Here is a 24,733-nt window from a genome sequence, read left to right as displayed (position 1 = left end):
ACAACAAGCGAAATCTAGAAGTTCAGGTCGGCGATCGTCGTAGCCTACAATGTTGATCGGGGAAACGAGCTGCAGCTTATGCTTACATTGGCTTCGGTCGCATACGTCTGCATACACCACCACGCTAAAGTCGTTTGCGGGCAGCCCACCACGGTTGACACGGTTATAAAGTCCTGAGGAGGTGAAACTACGCTTCACGGACTGACAATTGACTTCACACGCCGAAAATTAACACGAAAATACACTTAGAAGGCGCGTCCTGAACGAAATGTCACGCGCTGCAAGCCAACTATGCGTCAAGGTCGGCAAGGTAGGAACGGGGATCCTACAAGTGACGTCGAAACGATCGCAGCGCCGCCCTCTCCAGTGGTGGCCCTCGCGGCCAAAACGGTCGCGCTAATGGTCACTAAACTAAGCCACAAATTTTATGGGGCTTGAATTAGCTTCTGCACAACGTGCAGCTGGTACGATCGATTGTTGATCACCAAGCGCTTTCTTGACCAACTGGCCATTTCTGTTCCTTCTGTGTGAAATGTTAGAACATGTATTTTAGCGTTTATTACACGGAAATCCCTGGTAGTGGCGGAAGCAAAAGCGAGCAAACTGTTCTTGGCCGATGTTATGCCAGTTGAACCATAGGTTGAACCCCCAAATTTTTGTAAGATTCATAATGTGCGCCACCTAGTCAACTATTTGCTCATGTAGCATCATTGCATTTAAGTTGTGTATTTGCAATGGCAAGAAAAAACTTGCGGATACATAAACCCACTTGTGTTTATTTGACATTTATTTGTAGCCGAACAGACTTATGAGGCATCTTCGACGTTAACTCGAAAGTCTATATTGTAACGATGGTTACAATAAAAAAGGCAAACTGGGTTTATTAGACAAGGCGAACTTGTGCCCACAAGCAACAAACTCTGGCTAGCCTCAACCGTTCCACGGTCTTCTTCCTCTTTCCCTTCGTTCGGCGCGCACTCCTCATCCTCTTCCTTGCTTTCGAGCACCGCCTAACGGACAAACGGGAAGGTACACCACTATGTACCTGGCGGGAAGTTCACACTGTACCACGGGAGATGCTGCAATATTCATACCTATGAAGTCAATTACTTTAGCCAAGAACTAACCGAAATACCGGATGGCTCAACAATTCTCAGCCAAACAGCTGGACCTCGAGAATTTCGAAAGTACGCTCCTATAATTGCGTATGGTCTCACAGAGCGTGATTCTTGAAAACGTGACGCTTACCAATCCAAAGGGGTGAAATTGTGTTATCGCAAATTCTTGAATATCCGGCAGGTGCGGTAAGACATATAACACTTTTCGCTTATAAGAAGTATATGTTACCCGTAGAAATGTCAAAAAGTAGTTTCGAGTTTTCGCGCTGAACGTTCTGCCGCTTGTAGCGAATCTAGATTGAAGGGAAGCTTGACTTTTTGTTTTATTTTTCTACGCGCGATCCACCCTTTAAATATCGAAGCCGTTGTTGCATAGTAATGTTGCTACGAATTCGTAAAAACTAAGTCAAATATTTGACCTTAAATACCTAAGGGGCCTCTAAAAGGGTGAGCGTAACTTTTTGCAGTCCAGAACATAAACACTAGCAGAGGCCCAACGGATGATACAAGCTTCCAGCGTAACTTCCAGGTCTAAAAGCTTGGAGTCTTGACAGGGCGTTCCTATCGTCGCATAGGAGCTAAAGAGCTCAACATTACTTAATGCTTTAGCAACTCTAAGGGTGAAGAGAATGCGAGAAATATTTTCCAGAAATTTCTCATGATCTTCCTTGCCAGCTGAGATATCGATGCGGCTTTGAGGCGCACACTAAACGGCTGACGGTTGAAGCAATAAAAACAAGGGTAACTAAGTTGAAAGCAAACTTAATCATTGTAAGTCTGCGTGTTTCGAACCAGATAGCGCAGAATTGCGAGACTACTATATCCACCACTAACACTACCCCTCGGTGACATCAGCTGACTGAAAAGCCCTTGCAGTAGTGCGTCGCGTGATTAAGACATTTACTGAAGCCTACATGAGTTAATTTAGCGTGATAATTATGTAAGTCGATTAGACGAACATAAAAGTGTGTTCGCCCTAACCGTTCTCTGTGCTTAGAAATGCGAACGCGGTTATTTGGTGTCACAGCAACATAGAGACGAATGAGACAAAATCAAGGGATAAGGAGAATGAGCTAGGACGTCCGGTAATAGGTCGTTAATGCTATGGTATATCTTGCATTAAAAAGGGTACCGCGGTGTGCTCCTATTGTTTGCTATTATAGCGAGCGCATACCAAGGTCTTACTTGCTTTGGGTGTTTCGCACTAACCAACAATCAATAAGGAAAGTCTGAATTTCGAGTAAATTGTCTGTTTTTAAGGACAAGGCAATACGTGTCACGCCCTTTGATATATCCAAATGTTTTGCTTACAGATGTTAGCGTCACAAGTACCAAAATTTTAGATTTTGTAGAACCTCCAAAGCAGCAGCGGATGTTATTGAGAGATGGCTATGAAAAAGGCTGGTTTAACAAATTGCCATTCAATGAGGAAGAAGGATTTGAAAAGAGTAGAGCGGAGAGCGATAACCCATTCGAAGCGGGCCCTGGAGGGCTGCCCGCAAAACGGCCAGTCTGAAAATACTGCTATTCTGAGGACGCCGAAAAACAAAAGCCGCCCCTCCTCCCCGCCCCCCCACCCTCCACCCCGCAGCCCCATTGCCCCCACTCGGGTTCGATTCCCGGCCGCGGCGGCCGCTTTTCTTATGGAGGCGAAAAGCAAAAACGCCCGTCTGTACGAGATTTCGGCGCACGTTAAAGATCCCCAGGTGGTCAAAATTAATCCGGAGCCCTCCACTACGGCGCGCCTCATCGCCTGCGTTGCGTCGGTGCGTTAAACCCCACAATCAATCAATCAATCAACCATTGCCCCCACTGCTCGGTGTGCCCGGATTCAATCTTAGGCGTAGTGAAAACTGCTCAGTACACTTCCCATATAAAACTGTACACGTGGGGCACTATTTGTGACATCCGTTTCCTCCATAGAACTGTCGTGAGAACCTATTTTTTTTGTTTCAGATGTACTTTTAGCTTTTTCTGACTCAGCTTGACCTCAGTGAAAACCAAAACGCCGAAAATCAAAACGCAATGACCACAAAGAATTTCTTTTGCCAAAAACGAAGCGCAACGACCAAGATCAAGACACAGAACCATCGATCGGCCAAAACAAAAACTCTTTCATTTCGCTGAGCTTCACCCGAACGCGAAAATTTGGTACATGTTTTATATATCCACGGCCGGTCTGGACGCGCTCGCGAACCCTGCGCTCGCTCGCCGGCAAGCGAGCGCAGCGACCGGCCGTGGTAGATCATGCTGCTTGTTATTGTTATTACCGTGGGTTATAGCACTATTCCGTCAGTGCCGTCTCGTCTAAACAAGCGTTGGATTCCGTTTTTAGTGCCACTGAAACTATTATGCCCCACTTGTATACTGCAATTTCCAGGGACCAGCGATGTGACAAACCTGCATTCAGAACTTAAGAACAGTAGAATGCTGCTAGACATCTCGCCTTTCACCCAGGAGAGCGAACAGATGTATTGTCCGGTGATCGCAAATGAGGGCGCCGACACAGAGGCTCACAATTTAGTTACGGTGTGGATTCAGGTGACAGGCAGTACTTAAGGGGTCCGAATAACGGGAGTAGCATGGGCGGTGCACTCACTATAAGAACATGAACGCGAAGATTCCGGATAAAACAAAGTTTCGGCACTCAGTGGGGCTCCTCTTCGAAGTTTATTACCGGTGGACAGTGGCAAAGGCGTCGCGCTGCTGAGCACAAGGTCACGGGTTCGTTTCCCGGCCGCGGTGGCCGCTTTTCTGATGGAGGCGAAAAGAAAAAACGCCCGTGTGTACGAGATTTCCGTGCACAATAAACATAGCCAGATTAATCCGGAACCCTCCACTACAGAGCTCCTCATCACCTGCGTTGCGTCACCGCGTTAAACCCTACAATCAATCAATCAATCAATCAATCAATCAATCAATCAATCAATCAATCAATCAATCAATCAATCAATCAATCAATCAATTACCGGTGGAAGGAGAAAGAGGACAGCAAGCGGATCTCCGTCATGTTGGATGCGTAGAAGTGGGCGCAGCAGTAACGCAGGTTCGGCAGCAGCAAGGCACTGTTCTCGAGACTGTTGTGAAGATAAGCGCACACATCCCGCACATCCTCCAGTGACCCGGCGCAGAGGCGGTCCTCGGGGCCCTTCTGAGCCGTCTTGACCAGCGCCCAAGTGTACGAGAAAGGCGGCAGCAGGTACAGCACCCACACGAGCGGGTCCCGCGGAGAGTCGGTCGTCAGCCGTTCAGTACCCGGCTCGTAGCCGATCACCAACAGCTGGTAGGCCAGGGTGGAAACTGTGCCTGCAAGCGCAGCGGTCCGAAGGGAGCAGTACCAAAGCTGTACAGTGCTGGTGGCATGGCTTGGCCAATGTGATATAATGATCATGTCGTATGCTGGGCCGTGCAGGCGGCCATGCCCTGACAGCAGACGAACATTCTGTAACATTTACAAATTCACTGCAAACTAATTACGGCAAGTAAGAAAGCCCGGCGTAATGATAGCTTCCTCTTATCCGCTAATTTAGGCATATTTTTTCAAAACATCCACATTACATTAGGAGCTACAGAGAGTTTCGCAAATAAATGCAGACGAAATTTTTTTCGCGAGGCGGGATGCGTAGACAGATGGACACTGACCACCACAGGAAAATAACTATGCACAATTTCGCTCTAAAAATTAACCAGTCCCTTCCCTCAGAAAACAACACGTGAAGCTTGACCTCAGTGAAAACCAAAACGCCCAAAATCAAAACGCAATGATGACAAAGATTTTTTTTTTTTCCCAAAAACGAAGTGCAACGACCAAGATCAGGACACAGAACCATCGATCGGCCGAAACAAAAACTCTTTCGTTTCGCTGAGCTTTACCCGAACGCGAAAATTTAGTAGATGTTTTTTTTTGTATATCCACAGCCTGTCCGGACGCGTTCGCGAGCCCTGCGCTCGCTCGCCGGCAAGCGAGCGCAGCGACCGGCCTTTGTAGATCATGCTGCTTAGATTAGCGGGAACGTTGATTTTCTTCAACGGCGTCGAGCTCTTTCGCCGAGTGAACCATTCGCCGCCTAAACATGCAGCGCTAGAAGATAAACTGCCTGACGAATCATCGGCGATGCTAGGGAGCGACATAAGAATTTCTTAATAAGTATACCAGAGAGAAAACTGCGCCTGGTAATCCATGTCGTCATGGGGGTTTATGAGAAGACCCCGCTATTTGGCTTGGGCTTGTCATGACAAATGGGTTCTGAAGGGGTTTTGGGGATTTGCCTTCTTCACAATGCATTAACACGTTTACGAGCTACCAGGAAGCCGAAATCCTTCCTGTTCTGTGGTAGCCGTGTTCGGCGAAACCGCGGGCAGTGCTTGACCGCACTTGAAGTTGGCCATGCCGCAGTCGAAGTACAGCCGGTAAAAGGCTTGTCTATAACACAGGGTTCGTACTCTCAGCCCTATCCTGCCCCGCCGGAGCGGATTTTGAATAAAACTACTGCGGAATTTTGAAGTCTTAGCCCTTCGCTTTTGCCTCCGACATGTTTGGAACGAGTATGTTTTGGAAGTTTTCTGATGTAGCTTGTTGAAGTTGAAGTCGCTGTTATAGACAAGCGTTTTACCGGCTGTACGTATGACTGAGCGGGTAATATGCCGCCGCGAAATTTGTAGCCGACGAAAAAAGAAACAAAACGTACTTCGACTAAGACAAGATACGACAGATACCGGCGCCTGAATCCGTTCTGTCTTGTCATCGTCCACGATTGTTTAACGCCACGTTTTCTTTTTTCTTGTTAAACTGTAGCTGACGGTCGGTGCACCGGTTGACACGAAGGCGAGGTTTTCATAGGCACGCTCAAAAAACTTGCCAAACTCTTCAAACAACTCATTATCTGAAATAATGGTAACATTAATAAACGAAAAATATCTGATAAGTTCCACCCCCAAATATTAACATCTTGGCCTGAAAAATAGCAGGCACAAACGTTCCGGCAAAAGTATGCTTTTTATGCTTTTTTCTTAGTTTTAGAACAGCCTGTTTTATTTACCACTTACATAATTGCACACTATTCTTTGTGTTTTGTGGCACTTTGTTTAAATTTGCTGTCCCTAAAACGTCTCAATCCAAGCCAACGATGAAACTTAGGCGAGCGCATGATGTAATGGCGGCCCATGGCGACAAAGACGGCCTTGATGTGAGCCGCATAGACGCTAGCGCCAGATTCGTCTGTAGGTGTATATTGTAAGAAACTATGGCGAGTGACTTCTCGTACAATGTGGCGCGATACGAGCGACGACGCTGATTGGCTCCAGATGGCTCCAGATTGGCTCCAGAATTCTACAGACAACATATTCCCCTACATCCATCGTTTTTTCTAGGTGACGATGCCATTGTTTCCGTGAAACGTGTGTTTGAGTATTTGTCAGAAGTCAAGTTTTTAAACCTCATTTCCTATCACGCATCATGAAATCTGGCCCTATACACCAGCCATGCTCATTGTCGTTTTGTGATTTTACTTTTGTTTTTGCTGATTTTACTTAGCGTTTAAGGTATCCCCTCTCATATACGACTATTGTTTTGGCGCTCTTTGCCCCAGTTGGCCTTGCGCCATAATCATCAAACCATCATCATCATGGTTGTGATAGAGCGCGACGCTCCTGCGGGCGCTCCCGCGCCAAGTGCGAACGGCGAGCGACAGCCGCGACCCAGAAGGAGAATCCACAGGAGGATTTCAGGCCTACGCCACGGACGGCGGAAGCCCGCCAATACAAGCATTCGGTTCAATATACTGACATTGGCCACTCGGACGACTATCATTAGGAAGAGTTTCATTTGCTGGTCATGATTACAGAACGGAACTTCAGGCAAAATGCCTATTTTCCCCTTGAGTCCGTATCAAGCCTACTTAACATATAAGCATGATCTAAGAGGAGAGGAGCATTTTCAGCAATAGTTTATTTTGTCTATAAGTGGCGATTCTTAGTATACGGGCTTTTAAGCATACAGTTTGAATATATGGGCATATATGGGCTATTTAGCACCGAAAAATGTCTTTTCTGTTTTACATATGACTTTTTTAGTTTTCCGAGTCGATGGTCTTCGAGGACTGTGTACGCTTCAGAAGCACGCAATGTAGTGTTTGTCGCACCCTATTTGCAAGAAAAATCCGCTAGCCGTGCCAAGCAAGCCGGTAAACGCAAACCGTGCCGGAGCTACCGCCACCTCGACATCGCCACATCGGCCGAGATGCCAGAAGCCCGTACGCAGCCACACCGCGGCCACCGTCACCAACGTTACCCCTGTCCACACGAGCGGTTTTGTTTTGGCCGTCTGACACGCAGTGTCCGCGAACCAACGTTGAACACTTTTGTTCAAGTGCCCTATTCATTGCTAACTGAAAAAATATGAAGGATATCAACCGGACGCTGCCACGCACATGTCATTCAGGTCAAAGGCGCCTCATAAGGGAAAACCACGTGTAAATCTGACATGCCGAAGTTTAAAGGTACGCAATATTCACGTGCATAGTCATTCGCCGATTACGGGAACAGCGCCGGACGGCAAGATGCAGCACGTGTAGAACACAGAAGGAACGAGAAACGGAGATTATGGGAATGAGCATCTCGGCACTTTTGAAGTACTGTAGTCGGGACAGCCGTCATTTGCTATGCTAGGTGACCTTCAAGGGCATTTGGAAACCTTCAATAAGGGAGTCAGTTGCGAAGAATAATGCGTGCTGTCGAATATTGATAATCGGTATACAGTGCTTACTTCCAAAATGATATTATTCTCACCACTTCCCTAGTCATCTGCTTCTGCAGAACAGAATAGCTTGGTAATTTGTACGGAATCATTGTCCGTCCCAGTACTATATATGGCATTCATCGGTGCTGTGAAGAGCACAAGGGGTCATTCTGCTCTGTCAATGAATAAATATTTGCACTTAAGATCTTTATTCGGTCTGCAGTTGTGTCTTCAAGCAGCAGTTACCAGTTGTGCCTCTTCAACTAGAGCCTATTGTTACCTTTCAAAACCTCTGCTAGGTGCTGAAAATTACGAGAAAAACATTTGCCGTGGGTACTACAAGAGCTCCGCAGCCAATATAATTTACACCACACTACACTAGAAGGTGACTAGGCATATCTGCGTGCTTATTTCACACTCTTAGCAGAAAACATTAGCTCAGCTGACAGTCTGGGCGCCACTCTGATTAAGAATTCTGAGCTGATTTTGAAGGTACAGGACTAATCTGCCACCATCCCAAAAGGACCGTTTGCTGATAGAGCTATTCCTGTATGAAAATCTGTCATTCTGTCTGACACAAAATTTCTGAAATTCCTGTGCTAGAAGAACTGCCAAGCCATCCCCAAAGTAAAGGTTGCTGATAGAGCCATTCCTATGTGACAGTCTGCCATTCTGTCTGGCACACAATTCCTTTATTCCCTGTGCTAAATGACCTGCCCAGCCATCCCTAAAGGAAAGGTTGCTGATGGAGCCATTCCTGTCTGACAATCTGCCATTCAGTCTGACACACAATGCCTGGATTCCCCGTGCTAAAACCACTTCCCAGGGTACCGAGAACCAAATATTGTGATATTCCTTATGTAATGAGGTAATGCAGCGTCCCGAAGTTCAAGCACGGTTCTCTAACTTCAGCGAACGTTGCGTGTATTTTTCGGGCACAATTATCCACTAAAATGAGGTAGAACTTGAAGCCGCAAATCATTAAGATGGGTCTGGTTTGGTGTGGTTTTTAAGTTTTTCTTACGAGTCACCCTGCATTTCACGCAATTCTCTTAGAATAACTCTTGAGGGGATAATTTTCACAAAGCTAATTGACATTACTTTACCACTTCACGAAACTCCGCTGTTTTTCTGCAAGTACAAAAATTGTCTTAAAATATGCTGTCGAAGAAAATACAAATTGAGCCCATACGCGCCTAAACGACAGTATTTGGTGCCTGTAAATGGCTAAATAGCACTTTTCAGTGCCTATTATAGGCGTCTAAAACCTTGATTCTTCGTGCCTAAAGTTCCGGTCTCTAGTCATGATAGTTGTAAACGCTACAGATTTTCCGTGTGGTGTCAATTGACATTCACGGACGGAGTATAGCTTTTTTTATCGAAACTCTTGTTTTATCGAAACTATCCCGAAACAGATGATATTGGGGGACGTGTTCAAAACAAATCTGAGAGACTAGTTCGGAAAGCCACTTGGTTGCCAGCTTGCTGCCCGCAAGGAGCTGGCACCCCGCGCCCTGGCCTCGACCGAATATTACGTCGCATACATCCAGGACGTCTTGGCCCTTTGCTCGAGGGCTGGCAGCCCCATGGCGGAGTCCGATAAAGTGGCCCACATATTGTAGGGAATTTTCTTATTTGCAAAGACTGTGCCCTTGTGGACTCCATCATTAAGGAATGTCGACCATTCGAGGAGGCCAAAGGACGCTTTGTAGCTTACTACTTCACCTGACTTCCGCACACAGCAGCGAAATCTTCGTGTGAAGATGCAAGCCTACGCGCACGTCTTCCACGCATACAACATCCCGTTCCATCTTCAGGGGTGATATGACCAAGATTGGGAGCCGAGAACTGAAGGCTATGGCCCCTTCTACTGAGGTGCCATACCCCCCTCCCCGCCCTCCCGGATCGGAGAGAGATAGGCACCGTGTCCCCCATATAAGCTGCCGTCCACGATAAAATCGACAACGTGGGTCTTTCCCCTGTGTGCGTAATTAGCTCTCCGATCCGACAAGGGTTCAGGTCGACAGGTCCCCACAACGAACATCCCCTTCCACGCTATCCTGCACCTCACCAAGAATGTTACAAGGCGACGCGGAGATGTAGTGGGACGATGTAAATGTATTCACAAAATGGTGAGCCAATGAGAAGTAGTGCAGCGGAAAACGGCTGGCCGAGCCGAGCACAAAGCTTTCTCTTTGTCGTCGTCCACAAGCGATCACCGCACGCGCTCGGAGGTTTCTCTTCCTCGTCGTCTGCGATGCTTCTTTCAAAAGGGTATGCTACAATATGTCAATTAAACGCTAAGACCGAGTTTAGGTGCTTTTACTAAGACCGAGTTTAGGTACTTTTAGTATGGGACATCTCGGCAACGCCCGGTGGCCGAGATCTCGCGGCGCGACTCGCAGCCCAGAGGTAGCTTCGGTACGTTATATTCCCAAAATAATTCAATTACGATAATTAGGTGTTCACAGTGAACCTCACAATAGTCATGATGTCTATAAGGCTCCTGTAAAATCTGCAGGTGCCCGGAAGTGGAAGATTGTGTTCACCTTCACTCACATTTTTGCGGCCCTAGTGTATTCCGACATATGCAAATGACGTTATGGCTTAAAATCAAATGAACTAATTAACATCTCTCCGCAAAGGCTGCTAATTATGCTCGCGAATGAGAAAAAAAGGGTTGCCATATATTGTGTACCTGCACTTTCTCGGTGGTTCAATTCAACATTTCCAGTGTTCTGTTTGTTTGAAAGATTGCTAAAAGCAGAGCAGACGCCTGTTACCAGCGGCTCTCGCTCCTCGAGCGTCTCATGGGATTGTGCGAAGAAGGCGATGCATAACCCCACAACAAACGTATTTTGAAGCATTCCTTGAGACTATTTGTGTGATGTGAAACTTTATATTATAATCATAAGTTTAGCACACACAAAATCCGGTGCGTGCAAACACCAGGAGCCAACCAAAGGAAAAGCAGCAGCACTGAGAGTGAGAAAAGAAACCCTACGACCAATGCGAGGTTTCTTTCGCTCATCTCAAGCGAGTACATTCCGATGCGACACCCATGGTCGACACCCCCTCCCCCGCCAATGTTCAGACTGGGATGTTTACGGCTGGCGTAGTCGACATAGTGCACAAACCAGCTAGGGAGCTGACGATGGTGACGAGGATGAAAGCGGCCACCATGGAGTCCATAAAGAAGGAGAACCAGTAGACGAAGGCCATGATGCTGTGAACGTACGCCAAGAAGATGCACGTCACTATGGGGGCTGCATAAACGGAAACAGGAGGAGATGATATTCTAACCTGGAAAACAACAAGATTGATAGACGGCACAGACCCACCCTCGCCGTGCACATGGTTCTCTGCCAACAGTCCTAGCTATTTTATAGAAAGACAGTGCACGACTAAAGAGGACAGAGACAGGAGGGCAAGAAGACAAGCGCTACCTGTTGCCCTTATGCCTCTGCGACCACATAATCGCGCAGCAATGATATTTTCAAAGATCCTGAACTAGATATCTAGTCGAAGAGTCGAAGCTCGTCCATGATCGGTGCACGTCAGAGTTGCGCGCCTGCACGGGTCAGGAGTCGTGCCTTGGCCCCAAGATGACGAGCTTCGAATCTTCCACTTGGACGTCGCGCTCCTCGAACGTGCTCAGTCCCCTCCTCCCGGCGTTCTTCTTCTTTCCAGACTGGTTCCTCGAGCTACTTGCACGTGGCCGGTTCTTCTTGACCCACGTCATTCCGTCTTACGGCTTGCCGCTTATTGTCCACTCAGCGCAACCACACCAATCCCAATCCCCGCAGCCCGCATTCCCGCCACGAGCACTGCGTGGTATGTTCCCGCCACGTTGTCCTTGTCTCCAACACGAGCGCCTCACCTAACATGACGCTTGCTAACTCGTGATGATGCATTTTCGAGAGAGAAGCAGACCGCGTTCGTAAATGGTGAACAAAAATCACTGGGAAGTAATGCCACTTTTCTGAACTTCTAGCTAGATAGCATGCGCGAACAAATGCTCTGTAACCGATACGCAAGAAATTTAGTCCGTAATGTGAGTTTCTGCTCTACTCAGAAACATCAAGTTAGCATCTATTGCGGGGTGTCGTTTGTGAGAACTTATGCTTGTGAAAAGACATGAAGTGTGAGCAGAAGTTGCAAGTTTTTTTTCGAATTCATAATGAAGAAAAACAACACAAGGCACCCTCTGTGGTGATCGTTGTCACTAGTATGGTGTAATCAATAGGTTAACGTTATTGAAGCGGTCGAATCGCAGATGTGGCATTCCACGCTTAGAAGCACTTAGAAGAAGTTTGTTGCTTGTCATTATTATATTGTTTGCCTAACTGTAGCGAAGGTGAGCGTATGTTATAGCAAGTGCTGTACAGCTGCTAAGGGGGGGGGGGGTGCGGCTGCTCCGTCAAGCGGTTTTAGGGCTCAATCTTTTGTCGCCCGTCTCTGGGCTGAGCCGTGTCGCCGTCGTCGTTGCCGAGTGAACGATGGCAAAAGCGACGAGTGAAAGAAAATGCGAACGATGAAAGAAAACAGAGGAGGAGAGTGCGGGGAAATTGGGAGGGGAGAGCGGTTCGCCGTGGTGGCGCGAGCCAGCGCTCTCCAACAAAAGTGTGCGGTGGGGGAGGGCAGAGGGCAGTACGCTGTGCCGCACGAAGCGCTCGACGGCGCGACGCTCGGGGAAAACGTGAGGGGGGCGTGCGCGTGACTATGATGTGCGTTCGCTTCCTAAGACGCAGTTCGCGGTCTCTTCTTCAGACGCACTTCGCGCCGCCGACGCAGCGGCTCATCATCGCTGCCGTCAAGAGAACCCACGAGTGATTGCTACGCCAGCGCACTGCTGCTGCGCCAAAATATCGCGTTAAGGAGTATCGTAATCGCCAGCCATTTTTTTCTCAGCTTTGCGATATAGACGACTCTATTCTAACAATACTATAAATGGATCTTGATGCCATTCTTATCTGGTGAGATGCAAGACCATAAAGGTTTCGCGTAGTCGAAAAACACGCCCACCTTCGAATTCTCTTCATGGCGATTTATTATAACCTGTTACGTTAGAAAGCTACTTAGAGGATTTCGAACCAGCGAATATTTCTTTTTTCGAAGGAAAAATTAACACCGATTATCGAGATTGTGAACCGCGTGTTTCGCTATCTAAATGGAAATTATTTCATGGTGACAGTACTCCTCTCGTCACCCGGGTGTCACTGGCATTGGCCAGCGACCCCTGGATTGGATTCCCCAGCCAGATTGGAATGACCAGCGTATTGCACTCTCGGGCTGCCGCGTTTGCTCGGTAGTTCTCATCCATACCCTGGTGTCTTTGGGTCAATCGAGGATTGTTGGGTGTGTATGCACCTGTTTAGTCGAGCAATACGTTGATTATTGCTACCAATAGCTGTAAATGATCCTTAAATGTTTGTGTGTATTGTAATGGTTTCACTGGAGTGTGGAGGTTCTGTGAGATTTCGACAGTAGCCCTGGTTTCCACAGAGGTTGGTATGGGAACATGGCTGAACATGCTGCGGTTCAACTATGAAGTACTGACTGCCGCAGGTGGTGGCTGGCTTCAGACGCATAATCGTCTAATGCGATGGCATCTTAAGTGCTCGGTTCTGGCTTTTCTGCGTCCTTGGTAGATTAAAGGGTTCCCATTTCTTATGTGTACCTTTTAGTGTATTTTTTGATGAAATGTTTTGATGTGTCGGCTTTACTTCTGGGAATGGTTCTGCGTCACACTGTGATGTGTTTTGGGGCGTGTTCGGTAGGTGGCATATCGTATACCTTACGTGCTTCATTATTACGCGGGCTTGCGACGTGATGAGGCGTGCCTGCTGTGCTGTGGGAGTGGTGGCACTCTCTTTTATGGTGCGGTGTAGTGACGTATCCTGTCGTAAAGTTCGGTGTGTAAAGGAGAACGCCTCAAGGAGATACTGCAGAACTGTTCAAGAAGAAACCGGAGCGATAACGCAGCCGCGAAAAAGGGAGGACAGTGGGTCAGCGGCACGTCTGTGCTTCTGCGTGAAAGTGAAATGAACTTTTTTTCAGGGTTTAGTTTGAATACGCCCCCCCCCCCCCCCCCCATTTCCATTAGTGTCTTTTTTTTTTAAATTCTGCACGCACACATCGCAAGAGAGGTTTGAGACGACGCTCCTAAAAGATTCTAGTTGTAAGGGAGCGCTTGCTGCGCCACCATTTTTTTTGGCGTGGTGTTTTTTGGGGTTGTATTTGTGTTGAATATGTACCAACGTGTCCAACAATGTGCTTTGCTAGAGACCTACTTTTGTCTGCCACATCTCCGGAGCAGAGCACCTATATTTTTATGCTGTGTGAGCTTTTATACTGTATTGGGGTTAGACATAGTTCTGGCATACACACGGTGATAAATATTTACGAAATGCATGATCTGCGGAACCCTTTTCTGCGTAGCGTAATTCATGTGATCAGGAATTGGAATATAATATTTTTTATATAATCCTTTTTAATATAAGCTATTTATACCTTTCAATTCTTAAACAGATTCTGCAACACTTGCGATAAACGCTTTCACCCTTTCCTTTGCGCCTGGAAGCACTGCGAAAGCTATAGTTATCGGCAGCCCGGAGCGGCACTGCCCGATTTGCTCGACGCAGCCGATAAGCCGGCCGTTTATGCCAAGCTTTTGTGGCATTCTTTTTAAACAGGCTGTCGAATGCGTTCATTGCTGCCAACTTAAGGAAGACCGACCAATAGCCGCTACATCGTTGTCATGACGTAATTTCAGCGGTCGAAAAACGCGAAGACCAGAGAAAAAAAATTGAGCAAGTTTCTAGGTAGCTAAGTTTCTAAGATGGGCAAAGACCAGTAATATTTGGCTGAGGCACTTTGCAACTCCCTAATGTAACTGCTACTGGACGGATTGGTTGACTAGGTTCTGCAAGCATTAAGGATTAAAAAAAAATTAAAAAGTGTTGCAGGGTCTCTTTAAAAAGCCAAGCGTGCCAAGGACCTAGGCTAAGAGCTTAGCTGAGTAGATGACTGCAGAGTATTTTATGCCACTTGGAGATCTTTCACAGAGGGCTCGGCGTTTTTGCTTTTAGGCAAAAGGACGCCCTATGCACTGAATCACCGCGGGGAGTCGTCCGGCCAGTTATGTCTTCTTTGTTCTTAAGTGGCTAATTAGCGAACATTATAATTGTTAAAAACGGGAACTTCTTGGCAACTTTATGTTTGGCCTTCGACACAACTTTATCAGCATGCGTATTGCTTACCAATCATGTAAAACAACGTATGGCAAATCATGACCGGGAAGAAAACGCAAACGAGAGCGATGAATGACATCAGGATGTCCCAGACGTAGTTGGCCATCCAGTAAACGGACGGTGGTACCCCTGATGTGAACTGCATAGCCTTCGAATTGCTGACGCGGTCGTCGATGGCGAAAAGCACCAAGCTGGCCGCTGTCACCGACGTCACCATTGGCAGCATAACGAAGCGGATGAGGCGAGTGGACAAGAGGGTATGCATCTCGGCGACCGCCTTGTACCCGCGCAGCGACCGCGAGTAGATGCTGCGGTTTTGGCGCCTCATCGGTTGCAACATGGAGAGCATCGATGCCTCCGGATCGTTGGAGGCCCAGCGCAGCAGCGCAGTGCCCACAAGGTTGGCGGAGGCTGACTGAGTGTGGTAGGCATCGCCATGGTACCAGGCAATCGCTCGAGCGGGCTTGCTGGGATCGCCGTCATCCACGAACTGCGCTCCGACCAGGGCGTCCTCGACAGCACGCCTGTTTCGCTTCAGTTGGTTCATATACTCAGTCATGTTGGGCACAGCGCGCACGTGGTGTGACGCAGACACAGTGTCGTCAAACGACTTCGCGAGCTGGGCGGATGTGCTGTCGTGCGAGAGCAGAACCTCGGCGCGCGGGTGCAGTTCCTTGAGGTCGTAGACGAGTCGGTCGGCAGAGAAGTGAAGAAAGAACTTCTCGCTGGCGCTCGCTTCATAGTAGCAGACGAGGAACATGAAAAACGTCGGTACGAGGAAGCCCGCCAGCGATGGCGCCATGGTCTGAATTAGGTAGTGGCGTCGCTTGTTCAGCATTGCGACAAAGATCTGACCCGTGCTCGGCTTGCCCACCGTCTTGTAGTACAGGGCGCGCACGTGCTCCTCGATCTGGAGGGAGGACTCGTACTGCTCCCCCGGCGAAGTCGTCACTCCTCCCACGGCCGCCGTGGCAATCAAGACGACGTTGTCCGACCCCTCGGCGATCGTGGCACCGGTCACAGCCAACCGCTTGTTCAGCTCCCGCTTGGCCTTGTCCTCGGCCGCATGCCGCTTGTCCTGTATTGTGCTGGCGTCCATATCAAAAATGACGCGCACGAAGATGTCCTCGATGGTGATGACGCTCACCGCGTACGACGCGATTGAGTATTTTGCTTTGCGAAGCTCCACCGTTTGCAGCACATTCGAAACGACCTCGTGCTCGGCGCGGTCACCTAGGACAATATTGCAGATGTTCCTGCGGTCCTGAGGTAAAAAAGAACAGAAGAAATAAATGGGATGGTCAAGGTGACAAAAAGCATACAGCAATTGCGCTAATTCAGAATTGGCGTATTTCGTTTTATATGTGGCATTTTTATATGCAGTCCCGGCAGGATACTCCGGCCTCTTTAACATCAGAAAAGAGCACGCATGTCTCCGTGGTGTCCTGATTGGATAGCCAGTGTTTTTAATATACTTATCTCAGCCTTTTGCATCATCTTTCGTCAACTATGATTTGCTTTTTTACTTTTACGGGGCGACATTACATACCGCTGTAAGGAGTTTCTGTGACGCCCTACAGAAATCGGCGGGAAGTGGGTGGGGACCCCTCGCGGCTTGTATTCATTATCCTGGTTATTCGTGGCTGTGGGAGAATCTGTACAGGAGCTTTGATTTACGAGTGCTTAGATGTAGTCATACGCCTGTATAACAAGGCGCGTAGGACAGCGATGATTTTTCGCCATACATGTCACTTGCTTAATGCATCGCCAGTTTCACTGACTCACTATAAAGCAAATAAACATACTGAGAGAAACAATTCTTATATTCCCGAGATTTAAACTCCAAAAGGCGAAAAAAAGTCAGCAATTTTCTTCAGCACAATAGTATGACGTACTGAATGCGCAACCACCGCCGACCTGATGCTTTACAGGTTCACATCATACTGCGGCGCGAGGTCATGGAGTGACGATATACATATCTGGGGCGCATCAAACGTCGCTACCGCTTCACGGGTATTCATAAGGTTTGGCTCCTTATCAAGCTCTGCATCCCTGCTCGCCTAATAGTTTGTGGCGTCCCTTTTCCCTATGATGGCCTCCACGTAGTCGTCAGTTGTAAGGTCAGAGCAAACCAGGACCTGGCCATCCACCGAGACGTAATCGTAGGCCATCACGACCGATTATGCGCCGCAACACGCACTGCACGTGCGTATCGATTCCTGCAATTCCATGGCCAAACTGGAGGAGTATCGGTCGTCGGCATACGTATCAGCTGCGCGTTACCACTGTGCGGCTCGGCGTGTTCGCTATCCAACAACAGTTCCAACAACAGTGATTGAAAACGCATGAATTTATTCGCTAAACAGTCATTTTGCTTTTGTAGCCTTCGCTGTAGTGGCGGTCACAACACATAAGACTGCGGCCAAAAAATTAGCGTGCTTCGTTGTACAAGCTATTTTGCTGTAGAAACGTTCGTTTTAGCGGCGTTTGACTGTATAGCATTGTCTTCAGGTGGCAGAGGGCCTAGTGCAAGCATGTACCGATTTGAGGCGGACACTCGCCTGAAGGACGCGAGCCTTCTGGGAAACCTCCCTGAGGGCAGCTATGAACGGTGTCGTCTGGAACCCGGGGCGCTTGTTCACGCGTAGGTTGTAGCCGCAGCCGAAGCGCTGTCTCAGGAAGGCCAGCGTGCCGTAGCACTTGAGGCCTCCGAAGCCAAGGATGGCGACGCGGTCGGCGAGCACCAGGACGTCATCGATGTTCGAGCTCGTCATGATCACGCAGCTTCTCTGCTTCACGGATTTCAGCACCTCCCAGACAATAAATCGGGACGTGACGTCCATGCGCAACATCGGTTCGTCCAAGATGAGCACCCTGCCGGCATAGGAGGATGCGACGCGCTGTCAGCAGTATCGTTGGGAAGACAGAGTAGTCTACGTATCGAGATTTTGCAGAAGGCCTTCTGCAAACAAAAGCAGAGTAGGATGCTAAAAAGTTTTGGCACAAGGCCTTCTGCAAACAAAAGCAATACAGGATGCTACCAACTAAATTTGCACTTCTGAAATTCTGTGGCTGCAGCTTGTTGCAGTAAGTCAAATACAGCGAGCATTTATACTGTGGCTCTTTCTCCATCTTGTGTTTTCGCAGTGTAATTTAAACAAGCCCTGCAACAATTTTTTCAACTTTTTCCTACTTCCAGATTGCTTTAAGAACGTAGTCAACGAGCCGATTCAGTACGTATAGACAGGCTCAATTTGAAGGTTATGGCGGGAGCACCGACCAAGGAAAACGACAGCGCCGTTCCGTGGCACTTTTTTCATTGGCGAAGACGAGATTATGCTACTCTCCCTCACCCCTTGGCTGTTGCATAGAATTCGCTCACCCCCTTCTGCAAAGGCCGACTACCACATTCTTATTCTTCATTCCTTTTTGAGGCATTGCGCTATTGCGGAAGCAAAACCCATTTTTTTATACTAGAATGCTCTGGCATGCCGGCATAGTTGCCCTGAGAAGGCTGCGTATCAGTTGGAAGTATATCGATGACGGGAGGAACGAATAAAAAAAAAAAAGAAACCAGCGTGGCCGTTATCGCTTCTGATGGTAGTGCGCGCACTGCAAGGAACAGCCAAGGCAGAAGCAAACCTAGCATAATCCTGTTGTGGCTTATGCTAAAAAGTGTCACATAATGGCACTTTTGTCTCCGTCGGTCGGCGCTCCCGCGATAACCTTCAAATTGATCCTGACTGTACAACAATGGGTCACAGGGAACCTCGGACAAAACTAACTGTCGTATGCCCATTAGATAACATAAACTCGCCCAAAAAGATATTTCCCTCTCTCCCGGTCCTAGCCCTGTTTTCCCGCCTGAGTGACGTCCCCCAGGCTATATCGCAAATGGACGGCTTCCTTTCTGGTGCTGTAACAGAGGCACTCCTAGCGAGTTTAAAGAGACCCTGCAACACTTCTTTCAACTTTTCAAAGAACTTAAATGCTTGAAGAACGTAGTCACCCAACACACCCAGTACTTTGATTAGGGGGTCGCAAAGTACTGCTCTGTGCTCATCAGATAACTTGGAAACTCGCTCAGAAATTTTTTCTCTCTTTTCCGGTCTTGACGTTCTTCGACGGCCCGAATTACGTCACTGAGGCCATGTAGAGGCTATTGGCCGGTTGTCCTTCAGTTGCAGCAATGAACGCTTTTCGATAGCAACTTTAAAAAATAAATCCACAAGAACAAAGCAGAAACAGAAGGCGTATCAGGTGCGACGAGCAAATCACGCAGTGCCGCTCCGTGCTGGCGATAACGGTAGCTTTCGAAGTGCGTCCAGACGCGAAGGAAAGAGTGAAAGCGTTCATCGAAAGTGTTGCAGGGTCAGAGAAATGCCAGAGAAATGAACAGCCGAAACTGGAAGGCAAAACTGCGCTACGGTCAAATGACGCAGTACTGCCCGGTGAAGGCGGTAATAGCTTTCGCCGTGCTTCCAGACAGGGTGAAAGCGGTAGCAGGGTCTTTTTTATCGACAACCACAGACCTTCGATCTAAGGCAATGCCATGGTCTAGCTTCCTAACGATGCACTTGATTGGCTAATACGTGCGGCCAACAATAAAATGTTGGGAAATGACGATCTCAAATACACTGTTTGACTAAAAAGTCCTGTTTTCGGTGTGATATTACTCCATGCAAGCACGCCGTGTTGCATTGCGAAGCGCTACTGCGCAAATCGTATTTTTGGTTCAAGGGTGTGTACGCTTCTGTCATTTACCGAATTTTCTATGGTGACGGCATGAATTGGTCTCTCAAGAAATTTGAGGTAGAGGATATCTACGGGATTGCCTTAGTGTGTACTAACAGCGCTGCTTGCATGCAACTGTAGTATCAACAAATTCGACATACTGTAAACTCCTTCACAATCAGCCTCACATTGATATCCAAAATTTTGCGCTTATCGATTGCGAGTGTGTGTTTCTTTGCCTACAAGCTAGTTTCTGTTTCGTAAACACGAAAATTTGAAGAGTTCATTTCTTCAGTAAACATCAAATACTGAATAGGTCACTGAAACCTCGCTGATGGTTTAAGGTTTTAGCGGCGAAAGAAGCCTTCGCTTTTGGCTTTCGGTGATAATGACGATGGAGGAGAAGACCAAAAGGCGACGACGGAGGGGTGAAATAGCAAAGAAAACTGTATTTATTGTAGAGTAGACAGCGTTATGTACAAAGTGGATAACAGAACATTGTTTCGTTAACGAACACAACTACGCGCTAGCCGAGCAGCGTTTTAAGCGCACTGCACACGGGCTCACTAATTGGTTTTAATCGCTACAGCAAAGTCTTTACACTATCACCATCACCCTTGTACCTCTTCACAGAGGCCCCAAGTGAACGCGGAATTCCCACTCAGAAACAAGTCTAGGTCATTCATTGTGCTGAACTGTTGAATCAACCGCAGTGTCCTACCTCGGTTGCGGCAGAATGGCAACAGCCAGGTCCAGCCTCTTCTTGACAGGGATGCCCAGGTCAGCCGCTTGCGTGTCAGCCACGCCTTTCAGGTGCAGCAATTCCTCGACCTCGAGCACACGCTTCACCAGTGGCTCTCCCAGGAGGCCCGCTACGGTGCCGAAGAAGAGCAGGTGCTCGTGCACGGTCATGTCACTCAGGAGCATCGGCTCCTGCAGGACCACGCCCATGTTCCTGCGGGCACTCCACGTCTGGCTGCCCACGTCGAAGCCCTCGACGATGACCTGGCCTGCGCTGGAGACGTCCATACCCGTCATGGTGCGGACCAACGAGGTCTTGCCAGCCCCGCTCGGGCCAACCACCACGAGCAGCTCTTCGGGGTACGCCTTGAAGCTGGTGTTCCGGAGAATGTGGTTGCGCTCCCTCTCAAACCCCAGCCTGCGTCCGAGCGTCAATCGTCGTATGAGAACGCGGGCTGCTTTTGTGTTTGCCTACGGCTTAAGGACTATTGCGATCATTACTACTCTACACCCCCGCTTTCGTTTCACGTTTGCGCACGAGCGACTTCTGTCTGCTCGTGTTCACACGTTGAGAAACAAGACAGGGCAGCGTGAATTTGTTGTACCAAACAATACAATATTTTGCCCCAAATGTGGTTCATACATGGCTATAAAAATTCACAGACAATTTAGCTGTGACAACCAGGACTCGCTTCCATTGAATATCGTTTGAAATCATCACATATCTATGTGTGAGGAGGCGATTGTCGCAGCGCTTGGAAGTGACGAAGAAGCAGCTCTCGGGCGTGGCCGACGAGGATCACGTGGGGAAGAAGGAAGAGGAAGAGGAGGCGGAATGGGGGTGACAAGCTGAAGGCAGGAGGAACGCGGCTCTCGGCGAGTTCTCTGCTGGACGCGAACGCCCAGGAGACTCAGAGCCGAGCCACATTTCCCTCCTGGCCTTGCGGACTGGCAACGCCGTCTCTGCGGTGGCCTCACAGCAGCCCACTTCCGTGAACAGCGAGTGTGGAGGCAACAGCGTCGCGGCATCGCACGGTGCCTCTCACGACACGGCATCTATCGGCTACGGCAGCGCCAACGACCATCACACCGAGCCCTGCGCACCGAGCCACTCACCGACAGGGACCCACACGTGAGCGAGAACTTGTGGCAGTGGGACTTTTCTCACGGGACTTATTGCTCTGTTAGACGGTTCTTATTATATCAGCCTAGCTTTCATGTGTGCAGTTTACCTTTATTTGTCCCGTTAATATACCGTGTGTTTTGCCCCTTGATAAACCTGCCTCGCTTCCCCTCCGCCTTGTTAACTTTACCCTCCTCATCCAGAAAAACAATCTGCATCAAACCATATTTATAAAGCCCCAATGAACTACTCCGGCTCTGTGCTGTATACTCCGTGAGCGTGAAAAACTTTGCTACACTAACAGCGGCACCTGTCGCGGTTGGGGTTGAGTTTCGTATAATGTTTCGCAATAAGGCCTTGTCTTGTACAGTAGTACTCCAGTGAGGCTGTGTTACAATGAGCCTGTGTAACTGTAACCCCTTGAAAAAATGAGAGCAGCAACTTCCCGGCACATGCTGCAGCATAGGCTTAATGTTACCTTTGAGGTTTTACGATGTCAACCCGTACCTGCGGCTTGAAATACGGTGGGATCGCTAAACGAAACGCCACCCTTATGTTCCCTTTGTCAGGAGTTTCGTTTGTGAAGAGAATAGCGCGGCTATTGCGCGATGCCAAATTATAGTGCTAAGAATGGCGCACAAGGGATATACATTTGCGGCATAAGAATCAGCAGTTTATCACTGTTACTCGAAGTATTAAGGAAATATTTCAAAAGTCACAACGGGCCTTGATTGCTCCGGCTGTAAAATACACTAAAAATTGCCGTTTATTGCCTGTTAAAAAACTCCACATTTGCTTGTTCTAACTTGCGCAGCCTTTTCAGTAGCCTTTTCGTACTTTGCGGCCGGCTTCAAACAAACAATTACGAACTGTCATCGGGAAAAAGTCGCGTTTGCAATAAAAATTCGGCCGCCAGAGGAGCCGCGCCGGTGGTTTCTATGCTTTAGCAAATGAGCTAAGGACAAAGCCTTCTCGACCACAACTGTAAGCTTATCACGACCACAAATAATCTAGCGATGCGGTTGGAGTGTGCGGAGGGAGTGATAAAACTGCTATGGCGCATGGCTTGCCAGATCATTTCTGTTGGGAGCCTCTTTGCAAGTTCTCGGTCGTGGAATAATTTTAGTTTCCATTTGTAAAGCATGGAACCGTGTTAACGAAATCGAATCGATAAGGGTGCTGGTTTATCATAAAACCCCTTCCCTTTCACACGGGTAACTTTAGTTCGCTCCCATACAGGAGGACCGGTGGATTGGAAGAGACAAGTTCGCCCTTGAATATCCCGTTTATCCTTCCCCTCTACCTTCGTCAACATTCAAACGAGCCCGTGAGTCGTCACATCATAAAATTGTCGAAGCTGGCATTATGAACAAGCTGTTGTAAGGCACTCTTGCTCTACTCAATGTGTCCCCCCGCCCCTCCCCTTTCGGCTCGCTCGACAGCGCATGCGCTCCTCGTGACGTCACCTGTTGACGAAGACGGCCTCATGCTTGTCCAGCGGGTACGGCTCGAAGTGGACGCCGTCAGGTATGGCGGGCTTCAGCATTCTGAACTCTCCCTGGCCGCTGGGCATCCAATAGCTGGCGGTGAACGGGAACAGCAGCGGCCGCGGCACGCCCCTCGTCCAGGGCAGCACGTTGCCCAGGTACCAGATGGCGACGCACATGGTCACGGCGTACGCCAGCATCACCACCCACACCTCAAGCATGGTCACGTTGTCCAGCTCCAGAACGTAACCGGTCACGGAGGACATGCTGTATGGCTCGCCTGCACTCAGAAACGGTCGCCGCGAGCCACCCAGGTTACACAACAGCCTGTACAACCTGTAAAAAGTGCACGTACAACCAGCCCAGGTTCTCACACTGTTATGGTACCACAGATACTAATATTTTGTCTGCCCTCCGCGTGCTATGCGTCTTTTCGCCTACATGCCTGGCCATGCCGCATCCGTTTTATGCCACGAAACCTTTAGACGCGTCGTGTATAATTATTACCCATCTTAAAATCTTTCGCAAGAACTTTGTATCACTTTATTAGTGATCCATTTCTCGCGCTCGGCAAATCTGTACCTATAAAGAGAACGGCCCGACCGGCTTCCTGACTGATTCATCAACGCCCAGTCAATACTGCTATACCTTTGGAATTGAAATGTCGGGAGTGCATTTGTGTCATAGCATAGGGGCTCACTGAGACGGGATTTTCTGTAATTGTTCTAAGCGAGGAAAAGGGGGAACATATGTTTTCGCAAATTCGTTATTATCTAGCTGGCTGAGCACGAGGACGCGGGTTCGATTCCCGGCCGCGCCAGAGGCTTTTTTTATGGAAGCGAAAAGCGAGAACGTCCGTGTGTTCGAGCTTTCGGCGCACGTTAAAGATCCCCAGATGGTCAAAAATAATACGGAGCCCTCCACTACGGCTCCCCTCATAACCTGCGTAGTTTCGGCGCGTTAAGCCCCATACTCCATCAATCACGGATTATTTCGCTCAACTTTTGACATATCAAAGTGCTTTTTGCTGATAGCCTGCAAGAACATCTCAAAAGTGATTTGAACGTTTCGCCCTAAACAACAATATTTATGATGTAATGTCACAGCGCAATAAACGACGAGGAACACAGAATCAATTCACAAGACGGGCGCTGTTTACTCGCAACTGGTATTTTATTCAAAAGGAACACAAATTTATAGCCGACACGTACAATCTGATGTGGTGAAAACAAACAAAATTTTAAACCTCTGATAAAACCGCGTAAAGGCCTCATAACCACTCACGGAGTCAGGTGGCATCTAAAAAAGCTTTTTCCTCCTCGTGCAGCGTTAGAGAAGGCTGGCTTACACAACCGGTTCGCCTCTTGTTGGTATGATAATCTTCAACAACTTATCGTGTCAGCTGGTCTTCATGGGTGAACAAAGTGGTCCGTTCATCAAAAGCCCCGTCTTGTGAATTTCTCCAGTGTCCCTCGTCGTTTATTGCGCTGTTACAGTATATCACGAATACGAACCAACTCTCGAAATTTTCCATTTTGTAA

General features: G+C 48.3%; 1 protein-coding gene across 1 annotated transcript in view; it reads right to left on the bottom strand.

Annotated features, from left to right (window-relative positions):
• The window catches only part of LOC144180058 (phospholipid-transporting ATPase ABCA3-like), a 48,705-nt gene that overhangs the window by 10,226 nt on the left and 13,746 nt on the right, over positions 1 to 24,733 (bottom strand). Inside the window, exons 4-9 of the mRNA XM_077708466.1 lie at positions 23,172 to 23,472; positions 20,563 to 21,000; positions 17,648 to 17,981; positions 15,117 to 16,371; positions 10,992 to 11,120; positions 4,088 to 4,541 (exon numbers count right to left, since the gene is read on the bottom strand). Of these exons, the coding sequence (XP_077564592.1) occupies positions 4,088 to 4,541; positions 10,992 to 11,120; positions 15,117 to 16,371; positions 17,648 to 17,981; positions 20,563 to 21,000; positions 23,172 to 23,472 (2,911 nt within the window). The remainder of the gene's footprint in view (positions 1 to 4,087; positions 4,542 to 10,991; positions 11,121 to 15,116; positions 16,372 to 17,647; positions 17,982 to 20,562; positions 21,001 to 23,171; positions 23,473 to 24,733) is intronic.

This window comes from Haemaphysalis longicornis, unplaced genomic scaffold, assembly GCF_048455015.1.
Source record: "Haemaphysalis longicornis isolate Haplotype H1 unplaced genomic scaffold, Haemaphysalis longicornis Haplotype H1 scaffold_4, whole genome shotgun sequence".
Classification (NCBI taxonomy): Eukaryota; Metazoa; Arthropoda; class Arachnida; order Ixodida; family Ixodidae; genus Haemaphysalis; species Haemaphysalis longicornis.
This window is presented reverse-complemented; position numbering and strand designations above follow the sequence as displayed.